The 24805-nt window shown below is 50.4% G+C and overlaps 1 protein-coding gene across 3 annotated transcripts in view; it reads right to left on the bottom strand.

Annotated features, from left to right (window-relative positions):
- Window positions 1–24805, bottom strand: part of Osbp2 (oxysterol binding protein 2) — a 190238-nt gene that overhangs the window by 11346 nt on the left and 154087 nt on the right. For all 3 annotated transcript variants that reach the window (XM_027953471.2, XM_027953472.2, XM_027953473.2), the window contains 6 exons: window positions 19762–20018; window positions 4725–4917; window positions 4346–4463; window positions 2831–2882; window positions 2379–2525; window positions 1077–1322 (listed from right to left, as the gene is read on the bottom strand). In XM_027953471.2, coding sequence (XP_027809272.2) covers window positions 1077–1322; window positions 2379–2525; window positions 2831–2882; window positions 4346–4463; window positions 4725–4917; window positions 19762–20018 — 1013 coding nt within the window. The remainder of the gene's footprint in view (window positions 1–1076; window positions 1323–2378; window positions 2526–2830; window positions 2883–4345; window positions 4464–4724; window positions 4918–19761; window positions 20019–24805) is intronic.

Genomic DNA, 24805 nt, shown 5'->3' with positions numbered 1-24805 from the left:
CTCATGTTCCTCATCAAATCCTTAGCAAATCTTGTGTGTCCTTCCTTCAAAACATACCCAGCATCTATACCTTCCCCAATCTTACCTGTACCTCCCCCCATCTCTCCACTGCAGGAGACCCTTGTCTCCTCCTTTCCTCCCTCTCTCTGCATCAAACTGCTCCTGGACCCATCCTCCTTTTAGAAAGAGCCAGAAGTATCTGATATACAAAATGACTGAGCACTCCCTGCAGCCCCATGAGAACAAGAGCCACATATGCCAGTTCCCCATCTGCATCTTCAACATGTGAAAATATTTGGCACATCTAGGGTACTTAATGGTTGCTGAATGAATGAATGCATTTTATTTAGGGGTTCAGGCCAAGGACCATGGGGTTACCCTTGAATGGCCCAAACTCCATACCCAAAATATCTACAAACTGGCTAGATTCACCTTCAAAACCTGGCCAGAACACCCCTATGTGGGTCACTGTAGTCACCTCCTTATGGGATTTCACAGCAGCAGTAGCCTTTTAAACTAGCACTCAGATCAGTGAACTCCAGCATTCTGGGAAAATTCCACGAGCCAGAGCAGCACCAACACCAATAGAATTAATTGCTTCTTGAATGATATGGACATCCAGGCTCAGTGTCAAAATGCCAAGTTGAGGCTCGTAGACCAGTGGGCCCGAGTCTTGCTCATCTCCAGGGGATAGGGTAGAAAAGGGATTAAGATGGGTAGGAGGAAGGGACACTGGCCAGGGCAGTGTTTATCACAATGTGCATGGCTATTCCAGGTTTTGCCTGCCTGCTACTTTTCAATTCAGTGGTGACCCCACACTCTGGTCTGCCTGGACTTCTAACAGTGCCCTGCGAAATTCCTCCCACCTCTGCCACATGGTTCCCTGGCTGTGAGATGGGACCTCCCCTTTCCTGACACCAGATCCAACACTGTCCCACTAAGCTCTCTTCTAATGCCCCTCACTGTTTTCAGGAGGCCCTAGACTTATTCCTTCCATAAGAGGCCCAACTACCCAGCTGGACCTCAGCTGATGGCCCCTGGCAGGAGTTGCCCAGTACCAGCCTGCTGGGCCTCACCTGCTCACAGAGGGAGCGCAGGCCCATTTCCTCCATGCGATCCAACTCAAATGTCTCCCCTAGCATGGGGTTGAAGGGCTTGGCGATGCGGTGCACAGTGGTGGAGTAGGAGGACACAGAGAAGGCAGCCACTAGGCACATCTGCTCCACTGAGTTGGCGCAATGCACTGCCTTGTCTAGAAGGTGGTGGTACTCCAAGTCCTCAGTCAGCCGCTGGAGCATGGATAGGGGTTCATTGAAGTTCACCTTAGGTGAACAGGGAGGAGGGAAGATGATCAGACCAGATCAGATTACTCTGAATATGCACATCATGGCACCTCTGTTTTTCTCAGACATTGAGGGACATAGCTGATCTGATGATACTTTCAAAGTGAGGCCCCTTTAACATCCTGGCTGTCTAGCACCTCAGCCCTACCCTGTTACCTCCCTGATTCCTTCTGCCTCAGTTTCCTTTGCAGCATGAAAATAGCATATTTTGATGATGTTTACTGTTACTTTTCCCACTTTGTAAATGCCTCAAAGGCCAGGGCATCTGACTTGCTCACTACAGTTATGGTGAGTATTAAACTATTGGAATCAGAGAGTGAATAAGTAAATAAGGAAATCTGTGGATAGAAAAAGTGGGGATCTTCCTCATAGTCTGAACTGTGATCTAAGTTATTCTGTCAAGGGCTCCTGTGGAGGCCCCTGTGCAGGATGGATAGAGCTCAGACCCCTGTCAGCCTCTAACAGGGTCACCCTCCCTCCAGAGTATTCCCTGTTGTCTCACTCCATTCTCCCAGACATTCTGAAGGGGGTGCTGTGATTCCACTGTGCAGATGCAGAGAGAGGCTAGAGACGTGAAAGGACTTGTATGGGTCACCAAGCAAACTCTCTGGCTTGGTGCCCCAAGCCTGCTCTTGGCAGAGATGCTATGGCAATCTGGTGATATAAGGGCCCTAGGCCTGTCCTTGGAACTCCAGTGGCTTTGCTGAGCCTCCATGTCCTGGGAGGGCACTAGAGATGGCCTATAGCATGAAGGAAGACTACTCTTCTATACGCAAAGCCCACTCCCCCTTTACCAAGTCGGGACAGCTGGGATAGTGTGAAGCCTGGTCAGGGTTCCCTATATCTGCATTCACACACAGCCCTTCCCTGTCTCTTCCCTTTGAGACTGAGGACCCCTGCTCTTTGGAGGACTGGCCGATATTGTCAGACATGATTAAATAGTTACATGCTCCTCAGGTACCATTAAGGAAATGACACCTTAGGGCTGTCATATCCCAGAGGACTCCCACAACTGCCCTCCCCTGAGCTGCCTACCGGCATAGGGATCTTGGAGAGCTCACGGCCGATGCAGTTTTTCATGATGCTCCAGAGGTTAAGGCTGTAGTTGGGTTTGTCAGGGATACGGACACGTCTCTTGACTTTGGATGAACCCTTGGACACAAATGAGGCACTATCTAACACCTATCAGAGAAGCAGAGCAGGCCTGTTAGTGGACACCAGAGCTCCTTTGATCCCCCATGTCCTTGCCCTCACCTCTGAACTCCCCAGGGGCTAGTGCCAAGTTGGCTGCTGGCACATTTCTTACAGGAAGGGCAGCTTTGCCTGAATTCAGATTTGCCTGAAATGTTACATAGGAGGCAGATCCAGGACTCAAAGGTGGCCAGAGTTCTGGGATTGCCCCTGTGGCCCCAAGCTCACTGTACTGGCTGGCTTCTCCTCATAAGGAACCCAGAGCTTGGCCCCAGGCCAGGAGCCACCTCACTTACATTGTCTGAGCTCCAGTCCACTGAGCTTGTTCCAGTTCCACCTTCAGCTTTTCTGAGGGAAACAAATGGGGAGGCAAATTATGGGTGAATCTGAAGCTGCTTTGTTACCTAGCCCATCTTTCCTCCAGACTCTTTGGTAGGATATGAGGGACAAGGCAACTCCAGTGTGCCATCTCAGATTCAGGATACTCAAGGTGGGGATAAGGGGCTCCGGCAGGGATCTGGAAATGTCCCATCCATAGGTACCCCTCTACCCCAACTGCAGCAGGCACTCAGCAAAGCCTTTGATGTCCCTGCCCTCAGGCCCCTCCTGGCAACTGAGTGACCCAGGAGCAAGAAAAAGCCTGGGAGTGGACACTTGTTCTGGGATAGCCTCATCTAGCCCTGTGGGACCCTTTCTATCCCACACAGACCCCACTGTATCTGACTCCCAAACTAGACAAGGGTTCCTGAAGGGCAGGGAGTGGGTCTGATACATCCCTGCGCTCCTGAGAGTTGTAGAATAGAGGAACACAGCAACAGGGGTACCATGGCTGAGGAGCCCAGGATCAGTGGAACCCATGGAGGGGAAAGCCGGCCCAGATAGGGCTCCAGGCATGGGAGGGGTGGACAGAGTCTGGAGGGGTGAGGCAGCCTGAGCAGGACCTTCCTGGCTGCAGTGCCAAGAAGGAGATATTGCTGGTGAAAAAGTGCAAGGAAGCTCAGGATGGCCAAGTGAGCTAATTTGTGACTAATGTAAGTAATTTTAGATATTACTGGGAAATAGAAAATGACTCTGGGCTAGAAATACATGGCTGATGAGACTTGATAACCTTTTCCGTAGAAGACACTGGGATAGGGAGGTGTTAAAGCTCAGTGGCCCATGGAGGTCCCAGCTACAAGTAGAAATGGAGTGGCTAGGGCTTTGCACTAGCCTACTCACCCCTGACTTGGCCACAGCTTGTGCCCAGCCCACCTGCCCATCTCACGTTTTTCTCTCTGTACCTGTTGGTGTGCTGGCACCCACAAAAATTTCCTGTGGCTCTGAGAGTCTGACAGCTACGTTTTTATTGCTAGTAAATGTTCTGGTCTCTAATGTATGTTTTTATGTGTATTTAGAAACATCATCAAAGAGCAGGTGTTTATGAATAATGAAAAAAAAGTTTGGAAATAGATGGGACTCCCTTCATCTTTCATCTGTTCTCAAATGATGACACTATGCAAGGAGTGGTTGGGGCCTTATGCTGCTCTGAGGCAAGGATGAGCAGCTGAGGCCTTCTGTGTCTTTTCTGAACCCCAGGCTGGAACTGGATTCAGTCAATGCTCGGTTCTCTCTCTCTATTTTTAATTAAGTGCCTGATGCAAACTTTGACTTTTTGATGCAAGGAAGAACAGAATATAAGCAAAAATACCATCTGGATAAAGTTTATAGCTGGTCAAAAGACCAGATGGAGTCAGAGAACACAACAGAAAAGGATGATTCTGGAGGAGGCTCCTCACAGGTCACAGCTGTCCCTGCTGGGAGTAAGTGCCCACCTGTCTTCCTTGGGCTGGGTGATCACGGTGATGAAGGATGTGGAGTCTTCCATGGCATCAAAGTACTCAGTATCTTCATCTTCCTCACTGTCCTCTCCTTTGGAAGTCAAGAGGCTTCCTAGAGATACATACAGAGCCACTATCTCAGTTTGCAACCTCTTTAAAAGGGCTTATCCTGCTGCCTGAAGAAATCCAGAGCCAAGGACTTGGCTCTTCCTGGCCCCACTCCCCTAACCCCTTATGCCATCTGTCCCTGACACAGGCCCATGTGTGTGGGGGTCAGGGTGTGCAGCAGAAACTAGGTGGAAACAGCCGGGGAGAGGGAGACTGAGGGTGGAGGGATGGAACAAATCCTGCTGGTCACTGCTCACCCACTTACCCTCGCTGAAGCTCTTGTTGGGGTTGGGGGGCCGGCCAGGAGCACTGCGGAAGGCCCGCTCAAGGCTGTTGTGCTGCTTGGCCAACTGTTCAATGGTTTCCTCCAAGTGGACACGCTGCTCTTGCTCATACTGCAGTGCCCGCTGCCATTTCCGGCTGTGTGTCTCAGCTAGTTCCAGGAAGTCCTTGCAGGCCTGGGAAGGACAAGTGGCCTCGTGAACTCTAGGCTTATGTAGGGGCAGGGAGGGGGCCCCTGGGGTTGCCATCTAGTTTCCCTTCCTTTTGCCAGGATGGTCAAAAACATGCCCACCACCCTCTGGTTTCCATGAGAATATGGGAACTTTAGCCTTTTCAGAGCCAACCCAGGAACTGGCACCCCCTGGTTGGCTGGCCTTAGACAGAATGCCATTTGGACAGTACCTGGTTGACGTGCTGCTTCCCCACAGGAGCCCCATGTAGCTGGAGGATGCTGGGTTATTGATCATCACAGCTGGAGCTCCAGCTTTCTGCTGCCATGTCCTCACCGTGCACTAGGACTGATGTTTGTTGCCAGTCCCTGCCCCCATGGGAACCCAAGGCAGCTCAGGCCAGCCCCAGGCTTTGCACAGAAGGAAGGAAAGCCACATTCTGTTATACTTCCTGGCCCAGAGAGGTAATAAGTCTTGTCTGGTAGAAGAACTGAGACTGGAAATTTCTACCAAGTTACTTCATAGTCTGTATCACAAAACTCTGCTTTTAAGGTTCCCCCTTCATACTTGTGGCCTACTATTAGATTCAGATTCTTTTCAGTCTTCTATATAGGTGGTTCCACCACACTTTTAAGAATTGAATAGGTCATCCTGTCCCTGTTATTACAGCATAGATGAAGGCCCAGACCTCAGCTATTCCTGGAAGGAGCGAGGTCCAAGCCAGAGATGTCTGAATTTGCTCTTTCCTAATTCCTTCTTTAACCCAGGAGGAGGGGCTGAATTTCCTGGGCCCAAGTCTGCATAATACTTTTGGGCTGCCACCCCAAGTACTGCTTTCTTAGCCCTTGTTGCAGTCACCCACATGGAGGAACACTGCTGGGTTCCACAAATGGCACATGCTGTCCAACTCTGCAGGTTTGAGATGTGATTTCTTGGAGGGAGACAGGCACATGAGCCCCCATCTGTGACACAAGGATAATACAGCACTTTCTCAAAGGGTTGTTGGGGAAACAGGACAGTGATAAGATTGATGGAGGGAGTGTTCAACAGATAAGCCCTCATGGGCCACCAGCTGCACCTGCATAGGCCCTTGGTGCTCACACTTTGAGCATTATCTCTGGTGGCTCCTCATACCTCCCTTGCTTCCAGCCCCAGGAAACTGCACAGTCCCACCATAGTCAGGCCTGCTCAGACACCAGCCTCCACTACAATGGTACATTGGTGAGTTTGGCCAGCCTCTCTAGCAACTGTGTTTGTCTCTCTTCACAGTAACCCTCTTTCCATGAGATCCCTGAAACTCAGCAGGTACTGCAGTACATGAGTTGGCTGAGTGACACCCTGCCCAGGGACTTGGACTGATGGGAATGGAAGGGGTGGAGTATCCTGAGGTTTCCTCTGAGTCAGGCACCCTAACAGAGCTCAGGTGGTTTGCCCAACCCACAGGGACAGCCTGAGCACTGGTGGCAGGTCTGGCTTGGTGATAAGGGCCTCTAGTATGAGACTTAAGGGGGATAATTGCTCAGCCTTGACTCTGATATATGTTTCCTTTAACAGTCGTACTCTAGGCATCTCTCTCCACCATCTCCCCACTAAAACTCATGTGGATTAGGCAAGGCAAGGTGGCCCCAGTCCATTCAGAAGAGGTGCAGACAGGGTCTGGAGATGGAGTGTGACCTTCCCAAAGAAATCAGCAAAACATAGTGGAAAAAGGCACATTATCAGGATTTGGAAGACCTGAGTTCTGGCAAAGCCAGTTAGAACCTGACTTGAGTCCTGTCCACCTTTCCTGGAAAAGTCCTGGTGTTGGTCCCCTCCCTACCACACCTAGGTAGGGATATATACTGATAAATGTCCTGGCACAGAATGGGGTAGGAAGAGAGAGCTTCTTGGGCATGGAAATAAATCTCCTTATCTCATGCGCTTAAAAGGTCCTGAAATTGGGAGAGGATGCGTTCAGAGGTTTGAAGGTCTGGGGATATTGTGAACTTGCAAATCATGGGTCTGTAAGACTCCCTTGGGTGCAAAGCTTCAGTCACTGGCTACCATGCAATTTGGAGATACAGCTCCAGGACTGACTCTACTATTCCCTGGCTTGTCACCTGGAGCCAAGGCCTTTAGTTCCCTTGGCTCTAGAGTGATTTCCCTGCCTCATCTAGAACCCCATCTCTCCTTCAATGCTGTAGGCCTCAGGGTGGGGGAATCTGAAAGCAGACACAGTGACAACATGCCCCAGTGGCCAGACCAGAAGGCACTTCTTTGCTGGTTTTGTGCCAGTAGGTACAAGAGGCAGTGAATGGGCAGAGTATCCCTCTAGGTACCCCAGGAACGTTCCAGACCCCCTTAGGATCCCTGTGGATAGACACCTTCATCACATTCCAAGATGGTGGACCCAAGGCTCCAAAGTCATATGGCAAGGAAGCAACAGAGTCTGATTGAAACCCAGGTCCTCAACCCAGAGCTCAGTCTACCTCCTACCTCAGACTGCTGTTTCCATAAGACTCATGTCCCCATGTTACTCGTGTTTCCCCACAGCCTTAAGTTTGGCCATAAGGTTCACTCAAGTTTGACTCAGTCCCTGCCACCCTTTTGCTGACCAAAGGAAGGAATTCCCACACAGCTGGGCTGCTGTTTCTGGGCCACCAGTCAGCTATGCCACTGACCCAGGCAGCTGCCAACCCAGCCTCACAGCAGGTACAGAATGTACTTAAGTAATTCACTGAAGAGCACTTGTTGAGTACCCACATCTCCCTGGGCAGGCCTCTGGAAGTTCTTGGAAACTTTACTGATTCTTTGTTTTCTCTTCACATCCCCTGCCTCCAGACCTGAGGACCTGGGAGAAGGGGCAAACAGGATGGAGTCTTAAGTGGGCTCCATCCACATAGCCAGGCCACTTCCACATGAGAAAGACCACACAAGGTCCTCTTGTCTGTGTGGAACCCTGCTACAGCTGAAAGAGAAAGATGCTTCATTGTTTCCAGGTTCTTGCTGGTCTGTGGGTATCCCTCCTGGAGGCCTCTTGCTCTCTCAGCCCTAGTGTCTACTCCATCACTTCCTGTCAATCCTCTTTAGCCTCTTGGATCCTCTCTTTTTGTATGAATAGTGACATAGATGGGTGCTTTGCTCTCATATAACTCATATTTAAAACAAGATTTAAAAGAACTGCATTACAACAGTATAAAAGAGTGCTCAGGCTAGTGATTCATATCAAGGGTTATCTGGGCTTCTTAGAAGCAAAAGCAAAAGCTACTTGGGAGGCTCAAGCAGGAGGGCTGCAAGTTCAAGGCTGGCTTGGGTAATTTAGCAAGACCTGTCTCAAAATAAGAAATAAAGGGTTAAGGATGTAGCTCAGTACTGCAAAAGAAAAAAAAAGAAAGAAAGAAAAAGAAAAGCAAAAGCAAAAAGATGAGATCACAGAGCAAAGATAGAGGATGAATTAGGTTCCTTACTTTCTCCCATCTCCTACCCTCACTGTTTATGGGTTTTACATACTTAATAAATTATCATTTTTTTCTTTAAGGGAAAATGTGTTTCCTACAGACCTGAACGGCTGACAGCCTCTCCCAGACCTGGCCCCAGTTCTTCCCCAGCTCATCTCCTGGGCTCCATTGTTCCCCAAGCCCTCAGGTGTGACCCACTATGTATGTGCTTCTTGCTCTTCCCTTATTGATCTCAAACACATCTGGTTATTCTGATGTGATCTCACCTCCTCAGCTCCCCGCACCTGCTTTGCTCAAGGAGGAAATGTAGGCTCAGTGAGGTCAAGGTACTTGCCTGAGGCCCCAAGGAGGTATCTGTAGGGCCAGGGTCTGAGTCCCTGTATGTCTCACCTGCATGTCTCCCAGGGCATGAAACCAGTGTTGCTATTTTATTTTGTAAAGCTAGATCTTTATTGCTATCTGAGAGCCCCTGGAAGGCAGAGATATAATACCCATGGGATCTCATGGCCTTTCTGATGCGGAGCTGGGCTCCTGGAAGGTGCTTGCTAACAAGGATCCCTGTTTAAGCAATAGGGCCCAGCCCTGACCTCAGTGGGAGGAGGTTGCCTCCTTCAGGGTAACAGGATGCTGGCTGATACCTGACCATCTATGATCTCTATCTACCTCACGGCCTGAATGGTGTAATGTGACAGGGAGAAGGAAGTCAAACACCCTGGACAGGTGGGGCCTCATTTAGGCCACATGTGGCCAGGCTGGGCTCATGCAGATCACAGACTGTTACAATCACCTGATGAAGTAGACAGGATGGAGGTTGCTCTGTCCTAATATTGAGAGGCTCACATGCGTGGACCCAGGGCTTTTGACATTGCCACTGGTGGGGGGTTACTTGTAGCAAATGAGCTTCCTTGGTTACCCTGTGATCTGAAGAAGTCCATATGCCCTCTCTACCCCCAACGCACCCACCTGGTATCCATCCCCAATTCCAAGGGTCTCCTCTGCTGCTGCTGGCCACCTCCAGGCCCCATCCTGTCTGCACTGTGAAGAGAAAGCAGATTCCTGGCCTGGCCCTGCTGCTCTGGAATGCTGAGCTGGGCAGTGCCCTGTGGACTGTGTGTTTGCTAAGCTGGATTAAGCCTGGGGCCCATCTGGGCACTAGCAAGGGGGAGGCTTCCAAGGGCCCAGAGAAGGCCTGGCTGATCCAGGCAAGACCTAAACATGATCATTTCCACTGAGGTTCTATGACAGCTATACCTGGGGCTAGAAAGCTGTGTCAACCTCTTAGCAGGAGAGACTTTTGCTGACCCAAAACTCCCTACCAAACTATACATGTCCTGAATCATTTGAGGAGTACTGATGGACTCAAGCCAGTAGCCAGAACCAGTGTTTGGGTCCTGAATGAGTGCTGCCTTATTTCCCGCTCTAGAGTAGGCCCATAACCTACTCCTGGGACTTGGCATGGAGGGGCCAGATCCTAGGACTCTGTCTACACAGTCCATGATTATGTGACTAATTGGGTCAGTTGTCTTCAGGGTAGAGACAAGTTTCTAGTTTCCTGGCCTTGGTCCTTCCTACCACCCTATAAGGTTGCAAAGAGGTCCTGGTGAAAGGCCAACAGAGAACATGGGTGCTTCTGAGATGCAGAGGGGCTGGCCAGGGTGCAAGGTTCCCTGGATAATGTGGTTCTGCCTTGGTGGGGAGCTTATTGAGATACCCTAGTGCAGAGTGAGAACTTCTAAGCCCAAGACAGAAAAGGTGGGCTTCCCCCATCAGTTCTGACCCTACTTGGCTCCAGGCTGGGGAGTCCTGTCCCTGGTTGCCCACCCAGACTCTCCCTTCAGGAATTCTCCTTTCTGAGAAACTCAAACTGATGAAGGAGGTTGTGAGGGTTGCCCACTCAGGGGAAACCACACTGTGTGAATTTCATGGAAAATTTCTGTTGGTTACCTTAATAGGTATCCATGGGAGAGACAGATTCTCTGACCTGGAAACCTCTGCCCAGCTGTACCCCAGGAGGAGGACAAACTCTAATCGCTTTTGCTGTTCCTAATCCTAATCCTGCCAATGACCTCACTGCTCCTCAAAGATAAAGCAGGCATGGGGGTTAGACGGCTAACATGTGTGGCCTGGGAAAGCCTCTCAATTTCTTTGGACTACCAAGCCAGGACCCTCTCTGGTCAAACCAGATAGGGCTGCTTGGAAACAGTCTCCTCCACATTAATTTCCCTCCTAGATGGGGGCATGAGGAAGGTACCAGAGAACTGGTGGACACTGGGGTGGGTAAACATTGGGTTCACATAGATATGATGAGATAGGCTTAATGTCTAGAGGGTCTAGGCTGTGAGGTTGGCTTTATCTCCAGCCACTAAGACACATAGCAGGTCCCAGTAATCCTGGGCATGGAGAGGGCAGGAAAATGGGGTGTCTCCACCTGTGGCAGGGCCAGGAGCTTCCAGGCATCTGATGTCTTACTATAACAGCAATTTGGGAAGGCATCTTTTTTCTGCCTGTTACACCATAGAGGTTCTGGGGCTGAGGCTGCCCACCCACATGCTGATCTTCATGTAGCCATCATTACCATGGACCCTCACCTTTCACAGCCCTGGGAAGGACATGGCAGGGAGACAGTTTCCAAGTCACCTCCGCTTGGCCAAAAGTTCACACCAGGGGTCAACAGGTCTCGCCTCTCCTCCCACTGAGAAGTAGTGAGCTGGCATCATTTACACAAGAAACCCAAACTTAGTCCAGCAGAAAGGAGCAGTGCTGAGACTCAGGCTGGTTCTCTCTGGTTCAGAGTCTGCCACACTGAAAATGCTTGGCCATCTTAGCTACCCAAGATTTTGAGTGGGAACTCCTGGAATTCTGGGCTCAGCTTGGAGTTCCTCTGGCCAGCCAAGCTGCTATGTTCTGTATAACCACTATCCTGGCCCCATCGAGGCTGAGCTCTGAGGGCAGAGTTGAGTTAGCCACCTGCCTGTGTGGCTCTTCACATGGCACTGAGCACAGCCTGACCAGCAGCTGGGGCTGCAACCCTTCCCTAACACCAATGGGTTCTCCTTGATGTGACTCAGTCTTGGTGTTGGTAGGCAGATTTCCACTTTAATTAAAACTTTAAAATAGCCCTTTCCATATCCAAAATTGTTCACCCCTTGTGCACAGGAACCAGCACCATCTGGCTGCCGGTTTGCCAAGTTATTCAAAGACAATTCTAAAATCTATTTTTACTCATCTCCTCAGGCCCCAAGTGAGCAAGCTGTCAGAAGCAAAACAGGGGTCATCTGGACAGAAACCTGTCCCATGGGCCTGGGGAGGATCAGGGGCAGCTCCAGGCCTCTCCCCATTGCTTGGGTTGGCTCAAGGGGCCCCAAGTGGTCTCCTGGGCCATGATGAACCAAATGGGGCTTCAGAGAAGCCTTGGGGCACTCCCATAAGTAAGCTCTTTAGACATCAGCTTTATTTCTATGAAGTTTTGAGTGCCACAAGTTACTGACCTCTATCCACGTACCTGTCCTCACCAGCTTCTGCCTTCCAGTTTTCCCACTGTCCCCTCTCAACGCCTGGCACTGTACTCTTATAACTTTCTCCAACTGGACTATCCTCTCAAGCCAAGTCCATCTGTGTTCCTGATTGTGCCAGGCACCCTTCTCCATGGGTTTTTGCATATCCTTGCTGTCAGGATTTCATAGGTTTCCCCATCCCCAAAGCCAGCTCTTCTGTGGCTCTGAGCCATATTTCTTGTGAGATGCTAATTTCCTTGGCAAACTCAGGGACCCAGAGTGCAGGGTTGGTCTCTGCACCCCGGCTTTCTGTCCCTTTGGGCACCTCGATGGTCCTTGGTGTTTTATGGGGCTTGTCCTCTGGCTGGTTTTGCCCACTTGCTACTTACATAAAACCTATTCTGGGGAAGGATCCTCTAAAACCCATGTTGGGGTGCTAAGGATTCAGTGAGCACGGGACCCTGTTCTTCTAGTGGTGCAGGCCCACACCTTGAAGGCTTCCCTGATGGCCTTGCTTTCCACCCATAGGCAGCTCTGCTAGCCCTGCCATCAACTCAGCATTGCCTGTTTCTTGCCAGCGCAGCTCTGCTCTCCCCAGCCTCTGAGTCTTCAATGGCCTGCGCTTGCCTTGCCGACAGCCCATTTTCCAAGCAGCGGGTCTTGCTGAAATGCCAGTCAGGTCATTTCACTCATTCTGAGTAGAAGGCAGAGAACTTTGGTGATGGCACACAGGTCCTGTGCAACTGGCCTGGTGTCCCCTCTGACCTTCCCTCCCCTGACTCTGAGCCTTCATTTCATGTGCAGGCAGGTGGGCATCCTTGTGTCCCAAGCACCTCTCACCTCCCGTCAGGGTTTTCCTACGACCTCCCATCCCATCCTGCCTCACTGGTTCTTTCTTCTGAAGGTCTTTCTGCTGATGATATTTTGTATCATCTACATGGTTGCAGCTCCCCAATGAGGATGCAGGGCCCATGAGGGCAGGGGCTGTGTACCTGGTGTCTAGAAGAGAACCTGCCTGGGTGGCAGAAGGTTTCCTGTGTACCTCAGTATCCACCAACAGCTGCACAGCTTCCTCCCCACAGAATTGCTCATAGGTACCTGCAGGGCTGAACTGAATTATGGCTCCTAAGGGCCATGGCAGGTTGGGTGGTCAGAGGGGCCTCTTCAAGAGTCACCAATCACAAGGAGCCTCTCCAAGCTCAGATGGGGGGTGCAGTGTCAGGAGTAATCTGCTTGGGTCCTACCTGTGGAGACCTGGAGGAGCTGATACTGCAAAGACTGAGTCCAGCTGTCAGCCCCACAAGGGGCTCAGTGCTGCAGGGATAGATAACCACCAGCACCTGCCACCTATTGCTCAGTGCCTTCTAGTGGGAACCATGACTGCCCTCTCTTGGCTGGAGCTGAGAGGAGGAGGAGGAAGAGCAGGTGTAAGTGGGTGGCATAAGAAGGTTCTGAGGGCTCTGTGGGTGAGAAAATGTGTCTGTGTGGTAGTACTTCCCATCCAGGCATCTCCACCCAGACCTACAGACAGAACTTGTCCCCACCCCCAGCCTGGGAAGGGAGCATCCACCTCGTCCTAGGGCAGACTGTCCTCCAGAAAGACCTCACAATACAATGGGGTTCTTCTGCTCTGGGCAAGAGCAATGGGGCCCAACTCAGCCAACTCCAGGTGTGCTGGGCCTGGGATACTGGTGGTGTGTTCCAGTCCTTCCATAAAGATCCTCCCCTTGGCCAGCAGTGGAGATGACCCAGACACAGAGGCCACTGGCTCATGCAATAGCCAGCCTGCAACCCCCAGACCAAATGACCATTCTAGGTCTTGTGGAGGCACCTGGATAATGCAGATAATGATGACAACAACAAAGCTATAATGACACCAACTTCATGTGGCTGTTGTGAGGCATAAAATCATAAGCAGGAGACTTGGGAGTCTCTTGTCACATCACCACCATCCCACAAGCCTGTCCTTCAAACAAGGCAGTTGCTTTATCACAAAGATAAATTTACAGGAAAAAAGAATAAGCCTGACCAGGCATGGTGGCACATGCCTGTAATCCCAGTGACTCAGGAAGCTGAAGTAGGAAGATCATAAGTTCTAGACAAGCCTGGGCAATTGAGTGAGACCCTGTCTCAAAAAGAATACACAAATAAAAATTTTAAGAAATGCAAAGGCTGGGGATGTGGTAAAGCATCCCTGGATTCAATTCACAGCACCAACCAACCAACAAACAACACCACCCTCCCCCTCAAAAAAAAAAAAAAATAGCAACAATAGAAAAAGCTTGGAGAGTTCCTTTTTCTTTCTTCCTTTTTTTTTTTGGTCCCGGAGATTGAACTTGAGGCACTTGACCACTAAGCCACATCCCCAGCCCTATTTTGTATTTGATTTAGAGACAGGGTCTCACTGAGTTGCTTAGCACCTCACTTTTGCTGAGGCTGGCTTTGAACTTGCAATCTTCCTGCCTCAGCCTCCTGAACTGCTGGGATTACAGGCATGCGCCACCAAGCCTGGCTGAGAGTTTCTTTTCTCTACTTTACATAAAATAAAACCCAAAGCATGAACTTGCTACGTGTACTAATGCAATCATTCTCCACCTTAAACCAAGAGATAGACCCAATGTTACACCATGAGGTGTGCCCTGGTTCACAGGTTTGGAACATGGGGAGTGCATCCCATACTAGGTGGACAGAGCACCTCGAACACTGCACATTGGGGTTCAAGGTTCTTTCTAAAAACCCAAGTCATTTAACAGTGCTGTAAGATTTCTCTTAAATGGTAGGCTAATTTCCAGTTACCAAAGACAGTAATTCAAGCAAGGATCTGCTGGACTGGCTTTTGTCAGTCCAAAAATCAATCAATCAAGCAAGCAAGCAAACAATTGCCCATGAGAAAATTCTGCCAGACACTAAGCAATTCATTCATTTGTTCCTGTGTTCTTTCATAATCCCTCCCTGACCCCTTCTCTCATTTGCTGAGGCTTCCATATTCTAAGCCCTGTGCCAAGCATGGAGGCTATGAGGCTATTGGAACTGCAAAGGGGACTGTGTCTGTCCTTTTCTTGCAGGAGGACAACCTTCTCTCATTTGCTGAGGCTTCCATATTCTAAGCCCTGTGCCAAGCATGGAGGCTATGAGGCTATTGGAACTGCAAAGGGGACTGTGTCTGTCCTTTTCTTGCAGGAGGACAAGTCAAAACACTGTGGTAGAAAGGCCCATGAGACACCACAGAGCTGCAGATGGGGGTAGTAGGTGATGTTGAGCTGGGGATGCAGGACCTCTTGCCCCCAGTCAAGAGGAGAGATGAGTTTATTTCCCTATAGGCTGTAGCGGGACATCCTTAGTAGCTGTGACCCTGAGCCCACTTTTCTCCTTCCAGGCCTTGATCTATGGCCACCACCTCTGCCCTCTGCAGGCCTAGCCATGGCTTGCCCTGGCTCTCAGGGTATAGAGGTGTACATGACTGGCATTTAAGGGTTACTTTCCCATGGGGCTGTAGTCCTAGTACTTTCCCAGGCCCCATCCATACTTGGCTTTCAAGTAACCAGGTAAGCTGCTGGCCCTAGGTCAACATTCCTTTTGAAGGATGCACCACTAAACATATATGGGATAGAACATCACTAGGACATCTGCTGGACTTGGAGCTCTGGGGGTGGGCAGCACCCTGTCTGTTCACTGCTGAGTCCCCTCCTGGCACAGGCTTGGGCAGGATTCAGTAAATAGTTTCTAAGATCTGGGTTAAATGCCCATCAGACAGACTTCTTCAACTGCATAAGCCGTACAGCACTTCACTACATAGTAAGAGGGATGGTACAACAATGGCAAAGGCATGGAGAGGTGAAGCACAGCAGTGTCACTGTATCCCTAATCTATAAACCTTCCCTCCTCAAATACACAGGGAAGAAGCCATACTGGATGAGAGGCGAGGATGCTGCCCTGCCCCTCAGAGGGCTGTGGAATGTGGCAGGGGCCTGCACAACTATCATGGAGCCTGGATACTCAGGGATTATCAGGAGGCCATGTCCCCCAGTTCATTGGGAGCTTGTGGCTGAAAGGCTTATGATATTGAAGCTCTTTCCCAAATTTAAAGGAGTTTTAAATTGTCCCCCCACTGCCCTGACTTTTCTCCAGAGGCTGAATAATGGCAGTTTTTGCCATCTTGGGGAAGAGTGAGGATAAAATGCAGGCCCGTCTGAATAGGAGGCTCCTGGCTGTGGGGCCTATGCAGGATCACTTCTCTGTGGGGTACATCTGCATGGCTGGCCCTCACCCTCTTCTCCATCATGACCCAGACTCGGTCAGAACCTATAAGGTTGAAAACGTGGAGCCACTCACCAGGGCTGAAATACAGCATCCAGGAGCTGGGTCTTTCCTATCCAAGGGACCAGTGGGAATAGAATCCCCAAATTCAGGTGTGGACTTCTGGGAAGCTTCCTTTCACAGCACAGTCGGGAGGTGGGGAGTGGGACCTCCACATCTGGCAGTGATATCTGGAGGGATTGGGAGATAGCAATTTATACCTTCTGGAGGTATCTGGGATGGCTTCCATCTCTGGGTCCCCAGTCTTCCAGGATGGGTCCTGGTGGGGACTCAGCCATGGTGATCAGAGGCCACATGGCAGCTCAGAGGTAAAAGATACACGAGGGACTCAGAGAGATCCCGAGATTGGGATCCCACCCTGGGCAGACATGAGGCCCTCACTTCCATATCCTGGTGTCAGAGTGCAACCACAGCAGGAGGGGGCCTCTGAAGCCCTCAGGGGCCATCACTCCTGCAGTGGGCCACACAAACTTGGGTTTGCATCCTGGTTTGGCAACACTGGGCATTTCAGGTGACTTCTCTGAGACTCAGTTTTCACTCCAGCACTAAGAATACAAGTGGTACTGGTGAGGCTCTTGGAAATAGCAAGAGGTTGAAGCCTCAACAGGCTCCATGGGGAATTGGGGGTAGAAGATGTATGGTTATCTTGATTACAGAACCTGGTCCAACCCCTTTCTTGTAAAAGACATGGAAGCCAAGGCTGGCCAGGGGTGACCCATGTGATGACCCTCAGGCACACTTGCCTGCATGGTCCCTTGGCACACAGTAGGGGTTTGGACAATTGATGGAGCCATATAAAAGCTCTCTCAGAATTGGTCTGGTTTCTGCCAGGTGAGGGATGGCAGTCAGGAAGGGACCGCAAGAGAAACTTGGGCCTCTGGTCCAGCAAGGTCTACAAGTACAGCCTATTGTGGCAGCCCTTACTCCTGCCCTCTCTGCACGGGATTGAGAGGCCCTTGGGTCAGGCTCATACCAGCCAATCTACAGACCCCAGCCCAGGGTGCAGCTCCTGACCCTTAAGGCCACTCTGTCACACATTTCCCTGGAGCTGGTGCTGGAAAGAGGCCTCATAAGCAATCCCAGGGGGCTGTGCTTCCCATAAAACAATTCATTATGCACTTAGACTGTGAGCTGTTTAATGGCTTTGTAAACACAGATGAGCCTCTGATGCCTGATAAAAGAGGTGCTAGACTAGAACCAGCTGTGAGGCTCATTATCTTGGAGAAGCTAAACCTGCTTCTTCAAGGCCAAGTGGCCTCAGTCTTGGGTGGAAGGCAGTACCAGGGAAGCCAAGCCAGGGAAGCATCAGGCGGACACTGGCTTCCAAATGGACGGGAGAGCATGACTGCACATTGTGTCATTAAATGAACAACATCTAGGTGTGTCACTGATACAAGTACAGGGACCTGGGCCCACAAAATCTGTGAGCTGTAAGGAGGATGGTGACCCAAGAAGGTAGGTGAAGGAAAATGAGAGCAGAATGGGGCAACATGCAGGGTGGCCACACAGCCCAATCCAGCCGCTTCTGGATTCTTTATACACTAATATGGACTGCAGTCTGAGCACTGTGGGATCTGGGGACCTGGGGAAGGACAAAGGTACATACATCTGTGGGCTGAGATTCCCAGTGGTATGGGAGAAAGGCACTCCTTGCTCAGCCTCAGGCACCAGGTAGAGATTCCAAATGTTAAACCCAGGTGCTCCAGGCTTGAGCATGTCTGGACATGTGTGGGTGGCAGGAGGCCCTTCTGCCCCACAATCATGCTGCAGACAGGCCTGGATCTCAAATGCTCAGGTGTTAGGCTTGGCCTGCAGTGGGCTCCAGCCTCCATCTGCCCACCCTGCCTTTGGGTTTCCTGTTAGGCCTGGGGCATGGTACCAACTCCTAGCTCAGCTGGCGCTTACCTGGACACTGACCATTGTCAGTGACCATTGTCTTCAGCCAGCCCATGGCCTTTCTGAGCCATGTTCCATGGACCTCTAGTACCCACTCTGTAGTGGCCTCCATTTCTGTACTCCTCCCATGCCTGACTACCTTGTTCCCAGCATGCCACCCCATGGGACTTCTGGCCCAGATGTGCCTGAATGTGCCTCTCCAGGAGGCTGTCCTTGGGAGAAGGTTGTTGTAGTCAGACCTGAGTCTTTTTTTTTTTTCTTTTTACTGGGAATTTAACTCAAGGGTGCTTTACCACTGAGCCACATTCCCACCTCTTGGTATTTTTTTTTTTTTTTTTTTTTTTTTTTAAATTTTGAGACATGATCTCCCTAAGTCTCTAAGGTTGTGTTCAAACTTGTGATCTCCCTGTCTCAGCCTCCCAAGTAGTTGGGATTACAGGTGTGTGCCACCATACCCAACAGACCCAAGTCTGGGTGGTAGAGGCCTGGTAGAGCTCCTGTGTTAATGCAGGAATATTCAAAGGTGAAATGATTGGATTGTGAGAGCTGTAGCTTAATCAGTCCATCCAATTTTGAGTGAGCTAACTGGAAGGTAACTGTGGGCCGGTAGGGCATGGCTGGAGGAGGCGGATTACTGTGGCTCTGCCTTGGAAGGATTCATCTTGTGGCTTGGATCCCTTCCCCCTTCTCTCTTATCTTCCTGGCTTCCATGAATGGAGCAGTGCTCCTCCATATTGCCCTTTGGCCATGATGTGCTGCCTCACCTTGAGTCCAGAGCAATGGACTCAGCTGTCTCCTGACTGAGACCTCTAAAACTGTAATCCCCAAATAAACTTTGCCTTTTCTAAGTTGTTGTTGTCAGGTATTTTGGTCACAGCAATACAAAATTCACTAACATACCTGGGCAACACTCACCAGGCAGAAAGAGGAAGGACCCAGAAGCACAGTCAAATATTATATTCCTGTAACCACAGACTGACCCTCCAAGCTCCCAGAACCCAGGGAGGGTAACCAAACCAACATCCATAGCTGTACCTCTTAGTTTATAGACTATGGTTACTTGGTTTGTCTATCAGGTTGGCATGACTCCCCGGTAGGCTTAGCTCCAAAGTTCTTTCGGCTAACAGAACCTCCCCACCCACCACACATACCTGTCTCCTTTCCCCATGCTTATGTGGATCCTGATCCCACTATATCTGTAGGTTGTACCCAAGGCAAGAGCAGGAGCAGCTATGATGGTCGGCATGGCAGCCACATCCCTATTATGTTTGGCCACTGGTCAGCTTCTCAACTTGGGGCCCTGACCTTCCTCACACATGCCCAAAACACCTGTAAGCCTCAAACAGATTCCACAGTCAACTGTGGTTTCCACCAGACAATTAAAAAAAAAATATCCTCACCCAGCAATGACTGAGTAAAGGAGATGACAGAGAACAACAATGACTGGAGAGTATGGGAGGTGCTGGCTTCTGAAAATGACTTGGAGCCCTAGGAAACAGAGCCTTGGTCTGTTAAGCACCTCTGGTCACACAATTAGAGGCCACAGTGTTGCTAACAGGGAGCCCCTTGCTTTTGAGGGTCCCCTCACTTATGTCCAGATGGTGGTGGTCACACAATTAGAGGCCACAGTGTTGCTAACAGGGAGCCCCTTGCTTTTGAGGGTCCCCTCACTTATGTCCAGATGGTGGTGGGGGATGGGAACTCACGTTGATCATAGCATTTGAAGTGATTCGGAAGAGGGTGGCCCGCTCATTCACGACCTTCAGCTTCTCACCGCTCTCAGATGGAATTCTGAGATTGTCTAGTTCATTCAAGGAGCGCTGTAGTGCGGCACCATGCTTGGCAATGAGGTCATTGCATGTGCTGAGGTCATCTAACTTCAGGGAGAGGTTCTTAAGGGTGTGTTGTAACTCACTCTTATCTGCTGGGGAGGCAGTCTCTTCGTCGTCGTCTCCAGAGTCATCTGTGAAGGGAAACAGAATTGCTGTGGTTACCAATCAACATGGCCCAAGAACCAAGGAAGGCAAAGTAGGAAGCACCCCATTCAAAATCATTGTTTCCCTAGATGATGCCCAAAGCTGCTCCTGGTCAGGGTAAAGGACCTGCTCAACCCTGGCCCAGCCAGTCCAGGCCTACCTGAGTCAATGGAAGAGCTTAGACTTGGTTTTGGAGAGGGTAGTCTGCAGGTGCCTGCATGCAGGGCACCAGCTCCCTTAAGTTGTGGCCTGTGGCCAAGGCTGGGTGGAGAGGTAGAGATTGTTCAGTGGGCACAGATATCCCCAGAACAAAGCCAGAACTCCTTTCCTGACCTTGCAGGCCCATCCAGGCTGACTGATACCTTCTTTCCCAAACTTGCTTTCTCTGCTCCAGACCTACCTATTCCTCAGTCACCCCCCCCCCCAAAAAAAAAATGCCTCCTGTTCCCTGCAAATGCTTGAGCTTGTTTGGGACTTTCACCCTATGTCTCTACCACTAGGAGCCTTATACCTCCTCTACTTCTTTGGGGTCTCACCCCATTCATCCCTTTGAGACATAATCCAATACTGTACCCCTCTTCAAAGTCACCCCCAGTTCAGGCTACAATAAAAAATACCTGCCCCCTGTCTCCTCACACATCTACCCTGGCCCATCTTCCTGCTGATCTGCACCCAGCTCTCCTGAAGAAGACAGCCACTTGCTTATGGAATGACTTCCGTGTGCAGACACTGGCTAAAAGTAGGGACTGAAGCATCCCCAGGGGACACACAAAGCAACTAGTGCTCTCAGAGGTGAAGCCATGCCCAGGCCATCTCACTAGTTCCCTCTTCACACTGGAGCTTACACCTCCTTCACCCCTTGTTGGGGCCTCCATGCAAGGGGCCAGGCAGCCCTCTGTCTCCACTCCCACCCTCCCTCTCACCTCTCAGGGCAGCTGCTCAGGAACTATCATTGCTCCTCTTTCTACTAGCCAGGAGCTGCTGGGCCATGGGGGCCTCTGAGGGCAGCTGGCCTGGGGCCCTGCTGCTGCCTAAATTCTTGGGACAGGATAACCAAGAGGCTGACAGCAGCCTGTGAGTCCCAGAGCTATTATCTGCTGAGAAGTTTTTGGAATCTCTTGTTTCAGAAATTATCAGCAAGGCTATTTTTTTTTTCAGAAGAAAGAAATCTGTAACCTAAGATATAAAATTAAATAAAATTTTAAAAAATGAATGCATATTTTGAGAGAACAGATTTCTGCTCATGGCAGGGAAGGTGTGTGTGGGAGGATAAGGCTAAGTTGTTCCAAGTGCACTGTGAGCCCATGGCAGAACCAAGCCAGCCAGCTCCATGGGCCCCAAGCAAGGGAGAGTGTCTAATGCACATCTTCCCCTGCTGGCCACAGAGAACTTGGGCCAGCATCCAGGCAGGGGGCAGGGAGCCTCCCTATCAACCAGCCCAATCTCAACCTCAGAGTGGCCCAGCATTGGGAAACCACATGTGCTGGGCCACCCACTTTATCCAAAGACATTCTGAAGCTCACAATGGAGGTCAGTAGATGGCGGCTCTTCCCTCCCCACAGGCAACAAAATACAGGTTCCAAGTGGCCAAGCCACAGACTTAGGACTCAGCTGCTAAGGGTAAGAGCAGTGAACTGAATCCAGGACTGTCTGCCAGTATGGCTTCCTCTCTGACCTCAGAAATGCTCCACCAACTGATGTGTACTCAATCTTTCTGAGTGCCAGGCCTTAGGGAGGGTGCTGCCTCAGGTAATGCATGTGGTAACCCAGCAAGGTAGGCCTTGGGCAGAAAGGTGCATAGACATTGCCAGGGCTATGAGATGAGGGGACTCTGGCATCAGAGCCTGGGTTCCTGTGACCTCCCATCACTGAGATATATTGCCACCTTCCCAGCCTAACAACCAGAATGACCAGCCAACAACCAAGTAGAGTAGCCACTGACTCTACGCCAGAAGAGCCACATAGGATCAGGTCTGGCTGTAGGTCAGCCTGAATGTGACTTCTGATTCTTCAAACGAGAGGAGGACAGATGCAAGTACTTAACGGAGCATCGTCCCCTGTGGCAGATCAGGAGGCTCCATACTTCTATTTAACTTGTTGTTAAATGGTATACCTTTGCAAACAGCTCTCAAGGTCCAAGTTCAGGCCCCCAGAGACATGTGCTTGTTCTGCTGTCATGTCGCTGGCTGTGTTGGAGGCAGGACAGGAAGAACCAGGGTCAGTGATTACTGACAGCACAGTCCATTTACAGAGATGGTCAGGAAGAGTCATTCCCAGAGGGGCAGTGAGATCAGGAAAATGAGGAAGGGTGGAATGAGGGGGAGAGTGAAAGAACAAATGATTGGGGGCCTGTTGGTTCTTGGCAGCTGACCAGCATGTCACACACAGGAGGGCAGGATCTGTGGATAAAGCAGGTGGGAGGGAGAGGGCACAGAGATAAAGCAGGCTGGAGAGGGAGATGGTGAAGGGTCTCTGGCACAAACCTAGGGGTCTGGTCCCTTATCCCTTGGCAAAAGAGAGTGTGTGACATAAGGGAAAGATGAGATGGGTGGCAGGTGGCATAGTGGACAGACTAGAGGGACAGAGAGGCCAAAGATATGTAGGGCCAAGGCCAGGGTGGCCATATGAGGTCAGGGGCTGGAGAAAACAGAAGGACTGGACTTGGGCAGAAAGGACCCTGAAACCAGCCATACACATGGACAATAGCACCCACCCAGCTCCAAGGCCATGACTAGTACAGGCCATACTCCTATACAATTCCTGCATACCTGCCATCCCTGGAGTGGGGGTGGTGGCACCTACGCCCCACATTCCAACAGCAAGACTAAGGTTGTTCAAATGCACAATGGTGTGACCCATGTCAGCCTGGCAGACTCAGAACTAAAACAATGTTCTCTAGGATGGTGACCTCTGGCCACACTGAGTCCAGAAGTTTCGGTCCAGGTCAGGGAACCTCACAATGAGGAAACCCACATTGGAAAGATAAATAAAATAATTATCTCTTGGTATCTTCAGTGGACTGCTTCCAGAACCCCCAAGGGTACCAAAATCCAAGAATGCTCAAGTTCCTTATTCAAAATGGCATGGTATTTGGGTACAACCTAAACGGATCCTCCTTATACTTTAAATCATGTCTAGATACTTATTATTTCCAAATAGTTTTAATCTGTGTTTGGTTGAATCCTCAGATGTGGGACCAATGAATAGGGAGAGCTGACGGTGTTAGGGGCACAAATAAAATCTATTCAATATGACAGTCCTCAGATTAGGAAAAAGACCGGCATTGTTAGTTCATGCTTTCTGAAGGACAATCTCACAAACAGCCAACAAGAGTCATTAAAATAACTTTGTGGCTCCCATCCCCCACTTCTTCCCTTTGAGGATCTCTACTGGGAGGGAATTTATTCCAGAGCAAAGAAAACACTTGGATGAATGAAGTTATTTAGGGCTGCAGTTCTCAAGCTTATGGCCTCAGGGTTCTCAAGCTTTCATGACCCCTAGACCCTCTCCGTTCCCACATTCCACTGGGAAAAATACTCAGGGATATGGAGTACCCTGGAGAGACAACAAGTATCTGATTATTACAAAGAAAACTAAGAGCATCAACACAGAAAATGCTAAACTACCCACTAACATAAAATTCAACAGAAATTTTGCAAGTGTACTAATACAAGAAGAGGAGCAAGATAGCAAAGAGATCTAGGGCCAGGCCAAAGTCACTCCCATGGGGCTGGGTTCACAAAGCAGCCCTCCCAGCCACTCTGGAGAGTCCCCAAACCTGCTCAAAAGCAGACCATGTCACGGTGCCCTGTGGAGGTATAAAAATGAGGAAGTAGGAAGGGGATGCTTGAAGGCCCAGGTTCTCAGCTCACATTCTGCTCTGCTGCTTTCATGCGTCTATCTCCCTTTTAAGTATCAGTTTCTCAGGTGCACAGCAAGGGCTCCAACCCCCATCTTACCAGTCTGAGAAGGATCTATGGGCTGGGTGGTCTGCATAAGTTGGAACTATCACCACCAATGGCATCCTGAATGCACTGCCTCTCCAGTAACCTTCCAGAGAATGCCAGTCCTTTTAAGAAACAATGGAAGCAGGAAGTCTATTTGGACACTTCTGAGAAGAAAAAGGTTTCATTACCCCAGATGCAGTGCAGGATGGGGCCCCAACTGCATGTGGGAATGAACCAGCAGATCCCTGGCAGGTGGCACCTCTGGAAAAGATCCCATGAACTAAGCCAAGGATGGGGAGCTGGAAAGGTGGCATTTTCCTGAAGGGCTGCTGCTGGGAGGGAGACTGGCTGGGTGGTGAGATGGCCCCAGGCCCACAGTCACGGGTACCATCAGTCGGCCCTACCTATCTCAGAGCTACTATGGAGAACATCAGAAAAATGTCCCCTATCCTTTCCAGAGTCTGAGCTGTCCAGTTCTCCAAGGAATGGATGTAGGAGTGAAGAGAAGGCCACTGACTCTGGAGCCCCAGGCTAGGTGTAAAGCCCAGGCAACCCCACCCCTACTGTGGTGTCCTCATCAGACTGCCCAGAGCCTTATCATTTCCTGGCCAGCCAGGATACCTGGCCCCTCCTCAACCCTCTAGCCCTCAGGTGGGCTCGGCCCAGGCAGCAGTCACAGCCCTTCTTGCTGATGCACACAAATCCCCAGATAGGGAGGACAGGATTCAGAGCTGCTTCTATTATATTCCCCCACTGGAATTAAGATGGCTCAGGTCACTTACAATCCTCCTGGGGAGGAAGGTTTTCTGGCTTTGGAGTTACCTACT

The sequence above is a fragment of the Marmota flaviventris genome, chromosome 1 (genome assembly GCF_047511675.1).
Source record: "Marmota flaviventris isolate mMarFla1 chromosome 1, mMarFla1.hap1, whole genome shotgun sequence".
In the NCBI taxonomy this organism is placed as follows: Eukaryota; Metazoa; Chordata; class Mammalia; order Rodentia; family Sciuridae; genus Marmota; species Marmota flaviventris.
This window is presented reverse-complemented; position numbering and strand designations above follow the sequence as displayed.